General features: G+C 49.0%; 1 protein-coding gene across 1 annotated transcript in view; it reads left to right on the top strand.

Moving 5' to 3' along the window:
• LOC136942722 (homeobox protein Meis1-like) overlaps window positions 1-8,765 on the top strand; it is a 38,630-nt gene that overhangs the window by 19,554 nt on the left and 10,311 nt on the right. Inside the window, 2 exon segments of the mRNA XM_067235692.1 lie at window positions 155-159; window positions 305-381. Of these exon segments, the coding sequence (XP_067091793.1) occupies window positions 155-159; window positions 305-381 (82 nt within the window).

Raw genomic sequence — 8,765 nt, 5'->3', positions numbered from 1 at the left:
GGCTTTTTGGCTGCCATTAATTACAAAATTTCATATTCCATTAATGATTGGAGAGATAGACACATACACACACACATACACACTCTTCGGCTTCCCTGGCAGGCATTAATAGCTGTATATGTGTCTGAGCAGTCTAATGTGTGTGTGTGTGTAGGCTGTGTATAACTTGTTCTGCCCCTCCTCGCTCTCAAAAGGCAAATCAGACCTCTTAAGCAGCAACACAACTCTACATGAATGAGTTCACGTTCAACCTTTCTTATCTTGTTCCTTTTTTTTCTGTCCTTCCCTCTTGTTGTCCCTACAGCATCCCTACCCATCAGAAGAGCAGAAGAAACAGCTGGCGCAGGATACAGGACTCACCATCCTTCAAGTGAACAACTGGTAAGTCTGGATTTGGGGTTGTTTACATGCCGACGGTATTGGTTTGGCCCCGGCTATCTTGAGTTTCTAATGATTGGAAGTAATACACACACCCCGCCCCCCCCCCCCCCTGACGCACACACACACACACTCCCAAAATTGACAGTGAGTCACACACACATACACACACAAACGATCGCTGTCTCCCTCTCACCATTTAGAGCGCCATCTCCACCCAAATCAATCCGCCCAAAGAGAGATCGCCCCGAGTGATTTTCCACTTACGAGACGAAGCCTTAACTCTCCCAAAACATCAACGCCAAAACATCAGCGCCCTGCTTTTAAACTACCAGCACGCATGTTTAATAAATCCTTGATTCAAAAGCTCACCAACAAAAGTGTGCTATTGGGCAAAACATGATTTGACTCTAATGCCGACCAGCTTGCCTTGTTACAAAAGGTTACTAACCAGCTCCTTTTAAACTTAGTTTGGAGGGATATGGGGGCCAACTAGCCTTTAAGCTAGGCTATCTAGGCTAGGTACAATTTGCTCACCTGCTCTTCAACCCTTATGGTTGCACCATGAGCGGCGCTAACCAGCTTTTTTAATGGATGTTAGCTTGACTTTTTTGTCATCACAGTATTTAGCGTAGTTTCAACCTGAGGTTGAACCGTGGAAAACGGTATGACATGTTATTGGATCTGTATGGCCTTGTGTTGCCTTGTCAGATAGATGGCTATCAGCACATGTTTACTGTTATTAGCCATGGCTAATTAAGGAGGGAAGTGAGGTGCTGGTTGAGAGCGGTTGTTTGATGTGAGGGTTGAAAAGGGAGAAAGCCTTCAAAGTACAAGTGAGGCCAAAGCATGCGCATGTGCTGACTAGGAAGTCGGGGCCTCGAGACCCATTCTCATAGCTACACATGTACACTTACGTTTAATGATCTTGCATGCACACACAGGCTACATGGTACGACACACATGCCCATTTCCCACACAGAGGCTTCAGATTACTTAAGTGCCAGAGAGTACTTTTGTCCAGGGCTACAATTACACCTCTAATCTATTTTGTTGACTACATTTGGTCTTGATCTATCCAACAGTCTTGCGTGCTTGCGTTTGTGTGTGTGTGTGTGAAGGGGGGGGGGGTGCGTGTTGTGTGTGTGCAGGCATGCATGTGTGGGCCAGAAAAACAGACACTGTGACAGTGAGGAGCTTAGGAGCCAGTGGAATACGTTCAAAGCATCACTGAGAGCAATGTCATTCACATCAACACAAACACCTGACCGCTGTTCACATTTGGAACGGAGAATCAGACCCCAGCCTATCAGCCTATCCAGATGATTCATTTACCAGTGGGCTCAACACACACGCACACACACACACAGCTGGACGCAGCCCTCTGACAAGCAGGGATCCTGTCAGGGTTATCAATTCATGTGACCCCTCTGAAGTCCGTGGGGGATCATTCCTCTCAGCTGAGATACAGCCAAGCTCAGTGTGCGTGTGCGTGTGTGTGTGTGTGTGTGTGTGTGTGTGTGTGTGTGTGTGTGTGTGTGTGTGGCACACCATCACATGAACACAGGCTCGGTCACTAAAGGCTTACTCTGCATTCGGGGGGTTTTCCTCAGAGGGTGATAGTACTACTCTAGTGAAGCAGACTGTGTGAGAGCAAGGAGCCGAGGGTGGTTAATCTTCAGGGGTTTGTGCGTGTCTGCTTGTGCGTGTGTGTGTGTGTGTCTCCGAGAGGAACTGGGGGTGGTTAATCTATGGGGTATTAGCTGTTAACCCTGCATGCTGGGATATCTCTGCCCCCTCACATTTCTTTGTGTGTACGTGCACGTGTGAGTGTGTGTGTGTTTGTGCTTGTAGTTTGATGGAGAGAGCGATACAGAGTAGAGAAGATAGATGGACAGAGAGAGGAGCAATAAAGAGCACGGCGTAGTGTTCACAAGAGAATAGAAATAACCAATACAGAGACAGAGGGGCCAAGAGGGAGCACGGGCAGGGACAGAACGAGCGGGAGGGAGAGAGAATATGGACTGGGTTAGGTTAGGGAGAAGGAACTGTCATTTCATAGGCTCGCTGTTGCTCTCCCTGGGAAGCCCCCGCCATTGGGTGTCTCCATAGCAACCCCCGGTGATGTTACCTCCTGACCCACTGATTTGGTGAAGGCAATTTCCCTAGCTGTGATTCTGTTTGTCGGAGCAGACCCAACACCGCGCGCGCTGCGCACACACACTCCCATATGTGATGAAATCTACCAAATGGCAACATCTTCTTTCGAATGTGTCCTGTATGATGTTTTCACAGACGACATTGAGACAAAGCAGCCTTATCGATAAATCCCCTGTGTAAAGTGGATCTTTCAGTCAACATTTATGCCCCGCGAAAACCTACAGTACCTTATTGACACATCGGCTCAGTTTTTCCGAACACATGTCATCTAGATATTAAAGGGCTGCGTGCTGTCGTCACACACACATACACTCACATAGGGTAGACGTGTTAACACACATGTCGGTGTGTAATATTAATGAGAGGCGTGAGCTTGGGTGCAGTAGATTAAATATAAAATGCTGAAGGAAGGGTAGGGAGCAGATCACTCATAAATTATGGGTAAGAAACACAGCACGAGGGAATCCACCACAATCTGAATTTGAATGTAGAATATGTGTGTGTGGGAGGGGGGGGGGGGGGTAAGTGTGTGTGTGTGTGTGTTCTACACAGGCCCTGCACATTTGAAACACACAGTTATTGGCACACGTTCTCTCTCTCTCTCTCTCTTTCTTTCTCTCTCTCTCTCTCTCTCTTGCTCTCTCTGTCTCACTGCTTCTCTCTCTCTCCCCCCCTCCCCCCCGCCTCTCTTGCTGTCTCTGTATCTCCACCCCTCTTCTGAGAAGGACTCCATAAAGCTCCAGTGATCTAAAAATCAATGTTCAGGTCATCGGGTTTCCACCATTGCCCATGCCTCCCTTCCTGCCTACAATTTAATAATGCCCTTAAAGACAGTGTTTAAGCCTCGGCCAGGATTGTTTTGTCAATAAGGCCCCCTTTTACGAACGTCTTAAAAGCATAGAGTGTGTGTGCACCCTGCGTAGCCAACGAGTGCCGGCGCTACTTAGTAGGAACCGTGTTCACACACACGGCGGATCAAGTTTCCCGAAACGGGGCGAGAGAAAAGAGAGAGGGAGAGGTGGTTGGATGACTGGCATGCTTCTCTTTGTTGACAGCCCTGAAGAAAGAGATGTTGGAACTTGTTCACGGAAAGCTGGGGATGATTGCTTAGCGCGAGGAGATTTTTTTGGGGAGTGTGAGTGAGTTTGTGTGTGTGTGTGTGTGTGCATAATTGCCCTGGGCATGTATCTTTGGCAGTGTGTCTTTGGTAACGAAGTAAAATGGCACCTTTGACCTACTTGGTAGGTGGTTTTGGACAGCGTGTGTTTGGGTTTGAGTCCAACAGACACAGGGGAGATAGAGCAAGTCTGTACGGTTTTATGTGGCTTTTCACAAAAGCTTTTAAGTGTTTTCATTTTTCTTTCTGCTTTGGTGAGGGTTGTGTGTGTGTGTGGTGTGTGTGTGCGTGCGTGCGCACACTGCAGGTTTCAGTCCATGCCCTCAAGCTTCTTCCACACACTGTGGCTCTGTCAAGGTGCTTTAGCGTGAACTTCCATGACATTTATACCAAATACCACCACACACACACACACATATATACACACACACACACACACACACACTGGAGCACCATGGACCAAAAACACATACAAGCACTACCTCTATACCTCTATACACACACGTGCGTGCGCACGCACACACACACACACACCTTCCACCACATTACCCTTGGATCACATGGACCAAACAAAAGACACATTTAGAATCAAAAGAGGATTGAGATTGATAGGACCTCAGCAGAAGAACACCTATATCCAGAACAGTCATAGTTAGACCAAAGTAATAAAAATGATATGGCATGATCTCATTCCATCTATGATGCTGGATTTAGTTGCTGGTTTCGATCTGACTCCAGTCAATAATACGATATATCAAGACAGTGTGTTTGGGTGGGTTTGTTGGCATGTGTGGTATTACAATTGACTGTAAGTTACTTCCAACACATGCATTTGCATAAACTAAACCGTAAATATGACCACGAGAGTTCCTCCGTTTTCTTTGGTAACTAAGTAGCTGTGTTTGTGTTTGTGTCTGCATGTGTGTGTGTGTGTGTGTGCGTGTGCGTGCATGTGCCCATTCTTGTCTTGTGTTTAGTGGTGGTAGCACACAGACTGTGTGTGTGTGTTTGTGTGTGTGTCCCTCCTCCCCGGCCTCTCTCTCTCTCTCTCTCTCTCTTGGTCTTACATCATAACACCGCGCCTCGGGCAAAACCTGTATTTCTCCTCACTGTCTGCTCTCCCTTTCTCTCTTTATTCTTCCTTCTTTCTCCCCACTCATCCTGCTTTCTTTTCATCCTTTCTTTGGTGGGGGGGGGGGGGGGGGAATCCAGAGTGGAGGTGAACAGAAAAAGGCCTTCATTTATGCTGTGTGCCATTAAAAGAGGTTACTGTAATACCAGTCAGTGTTGCTGTATACTCCTATACTTGGCCCGCGGTGGAGTCTCGGATTCTCGCTCTCTCTACGTTCTTTTTCCCTCTCTTTCTCTTTTTCCCTCGCTTTCTCTCTCTCTCTCTCCGTCCTTGTCTCTCCCTCGCTCTCCCCTCCGCTCCTTCTCAGTTCTGCGGGTTTGCTTACTCAGAACTCTGAAACATTGGTCATGCCAGTATTAGCGTTGCTTGCACCTCTGTTGCCAACATGGGAGAGCCCAGCGGGGATGCCCGCTGTGGGCGCAGGGGGGGGGGGGGGATGTGACACGGGCGGAGAGAGGATGTGACACGGGCAGAGTGCGAGTGTTTTGGGTCGCCCTCAGTGTGTCTGCCATGTCAGCAACCCCCTCTGACTGGGTCTCACAGCAGGACTCTGTGTGTGTGAATGTGTGTGTGTGTGTGTGTGTAAGAGATATAAGAAGACAATAGATTTGAATTGTGTATACAGCACACCAAAGTGTCAGTCTCTTTCTGTTTTTTGCGTTATTTCTGTCTCTCCCAAACATATGCACACTCTCTCTCACACACACACACACACACACACACACACACACACACACACACACACACACCAGGGAGAGCTTAATGAGCCAGTCGATCCTGTCCTACAGGCTGTATGCTGTTCCAGACTTTAGTCCTCTGCAGTGTTGTGTTTATGTAGTGCAGGGCAGGGCAGGGTAGGGTAGGTAGCCATGTTGTTTTAGGCAAAGCGAGGCCAACAGTAATGCCCTCATTCTGGCATTGATAGATGACTGTCCCAGCCTGCCTAGGACCCCGCCATGCTGCACAGACAGATAGAGAGAAAGGGGGAAGGGATGGAGAGAAAGAGGGAGAGAGGGACAGGGAAAGTGAGAGGCGGGTGAGGGGGCCGGGGAGAGATAGCGAGAGAAGCGAGAGAAGCGAGAGAACGAGAGGGATGAACAGAGCAAGAGAGAGAACAGAGGGAACATGTGCTTTTGCCATTTCTCTTTCCCTCTTCATCTTTCTGTCCGTCCCTCCAGCTTCTAGTTTACATGTCCGAAAGCGCGGCAGAGCCAGCGCAATCACAGCCAATGAGTTCATGTGTGCTTTTCAGCGGTCAACATTTCCTTTCCATAACTCTGAGAGGCAGCTGGTTGTCATAGACACACATACACACGTTCCCCCCCCCCCCCCACACACACACACACACACACACATACACACAGGACTAGTTACATTAGTGCGTGTGTTCATAGTGTGTCTAGCAACCCCAGACAGCAGCTCTACTCTGTAAAACCAGCTTAAGGAGGACATTCACAGCTCTGTTAATGGTGACTGAGTTGTGTGTGTGTGTGTTGTGTGTGTGTCCAGGGATGGGAAATGGGTTGGGATCACATGACCCCGGGCCTGTCTTAGTCTGAAGCCCTCGTTCATGTCCCTTTGTTTTCATAGGCTTCCTAGAGTTTCCTATCTGTGGCAGTGGGTTTAAGGATAGTGGGAAACTGTGTGTCTGCATGTATTTCTGACTGTGTGTGTGTGTTTGGGAGGTGCATGTGTTTGTGCACGCCTGGGGTGTGCCCAGGTAACCCTATTTTGTTAAACACCAGCTTGTATCCCAAGGACTCTGGGTCCGCATAAGAGTTTTCTCTACCACAGAATTTACATTAAAAACCATGGGTTTCCTGTGGAAGCTTCCAAGAAAAGCCCCCACATGTTTGGGGGCGGGGGTCAGAAGAGAGAGAGACAGAGAGAGACAGAGAGAGTGACAGAGGGAGGGACATAGAGAGGCATAGAGAGACAGAGAGAGAGAGAGAGAGAGAGAGACAGAGGAGAGACAGAGAGAGAGAACAGAGAGAGAGAGAGAGAGAGAGAGAGAGAGAGAGAGAGAGAGAGAGAGAGAGAGAGAGAGAGAGAGAGAGGAGAGAGAGAGATGACACATTGCAGCCAAGCATACAGGACTGTGTGTATGTGCGGGACTGAGATGTTATGGAGATACTTTCACACACTATGATGTATCTACCATTTCCTAATGGGGCCAAGTCTGTGTGTATGGGGGTGGGGAGAGTGTGTGTGTGCGTGTGTTTAGGTGCTGGGGCACATTGTGTGTGTATGAGGGAAATGTGTACGGTTGTCGGGAGGATGCGCTTGTATGGGGTCCGTGTGTGTGTGTGGGGTGTGTGTGTGTATGTGGGAGGTCAAGTACATGGAATCACTGCCTGCTAACAGCTGGACCCGTTTATTTAAACCGGTTCATTTAAACCAGACTAGAGCGACGACCCAGCCTGAGAGGATGACACAAAGGAGGGAGGAAAGGGACGGAAGGATGCAACAAGGGGAGGGAAGGAGAGCAAGACGAGCCAATGACTCCAATGAGGGATCGGGGGGGGGGGGGGGGGGGGGGGCGGATGAGAATGAATGAGTGATGCCCTTAACCGTGAACCTACCTCACACGCACGCTCGCACGCACGCACACACTGGCTCGAACACTGGCTCGAAAAATGTCGAGGCGTGAGAGAATAATGTGACAACTAATTACCTAAGGAGGTGGAGACGCTCTTGGCCGTCGGGAGGAGAACGGCCTCGAGGAGGGGGGCGGAAAGTGTGTGAGAGTGCGCTTGTAAGGTGTGCACGCGTACGTGTGTGTACTGTGCAGAGCGCGTGCGTGCGTGCCGGCTGGGTGTGTAGGGATGCACGTGGGCAGCGCTTCTGTAGGAAAGATAATATGAGCTGGGTATTGCGGTCGTGTACCAGACAATCAAGGTTGGGCGAGTTCAACATCCTGATGATTAAGCGCCAGATTCGCCTGTGAGGACTTGCGTTCACCGAAATGCCGTCAGTTCCGTTGATTGACGGGCCGCCTCAGAAATGTGTGGTCGTGTTTGCGAACTCGCCACGCTGAGGTCGCTATTTTGAGCAACCGTCGGATCTTAATATGCAAGGGAACTGAGTGTGTAGAAAGATGGAGCTGTGCCCAGCTGTGCGTGAGGACGTGTTACATTGTCATGGATTGTGTGTCTGTCGGCGGTGCGTGTGTGGCCTGTGTTGTCGGGTTTATTAGGCTATTATTCCTTGTGGTGAGGAATGGCCTCTAGGATGAGTGTGTGGGTGAGTGTTGTGTGGGTTTGGAGGTGGGGGAGCGAAGCGACAGAAATTGAGAACTTCATATGCATTTAAATAGACGTGCTTAGGAGGATAACCTTTTGTATCAGCAATCTGCATCTTTCCAGCGGCCGTTATTAAATTATCCACTAATTGGTCACGCAACAAAGGCAGATGATGAAAAAGACAATTTCTTGCTTTTAATTGGGCATTTCACGTGCAGGTTTTGTGCTACACCTGTGTGTGCTTGTGCATGGGTGTGTGCGTGTGTGTGTTTGATGAGAATAGGACATTAGTGGGGGCTTGGCAGACGCTGCCGCAATCAGTTCCACTCTTTTAGAGGGAATGAGAGGAGGGAGGGAGGGAGGGAAATGAAACGAGAAAAAAGAAAGAAGAAAGGAAGAAGTGGATAAAACTAGCACACAAGTGGTCCAATGCCTCACTTGACTTATACATGTTATTTTATTAAATGAAATAAAAAATAAAAACCTTTTTTACACTCCCTTTCCCTTTTTTGGGGGTGGGGTGGGGTGTGGGCAGGGGGGGTACTTTAGAAGTACCACCAGTGGTGTGTCGCACTAAAATAGCTCCCCCATTGTTGTCCCGGGTAGAGCTGAATAGTCGGGCTCATTGTGTGGCGATGGGAGGCTGGGGACTGAACAGGCCGTAAACACAGGCCTTATAGCGCCAAGGGGTCGCACAAGGGTGAACCCTTACCCTCTAATGGAGGACACTTCTTTG

The sequence above is a fragment of the Osmerus mordax genome, chromosome 5 (assembly GCF_038355195.1).
Source record: "Osmerus mordax isolate fOsmMor3 chromosome 5, fOsmMor3.pri, whole genome shotgun sequence".
Classification (NCBI taxonomy): domain Eukaryota; kingdom Metazoa; phylum Chordata; class Actinopteri; order Osmeriformes; family Osmeridae; genus Osmerus; species Osmerus mordax.
This window is presented reverse-complemented; position numbering and strand designations above follow the sequence as displayed.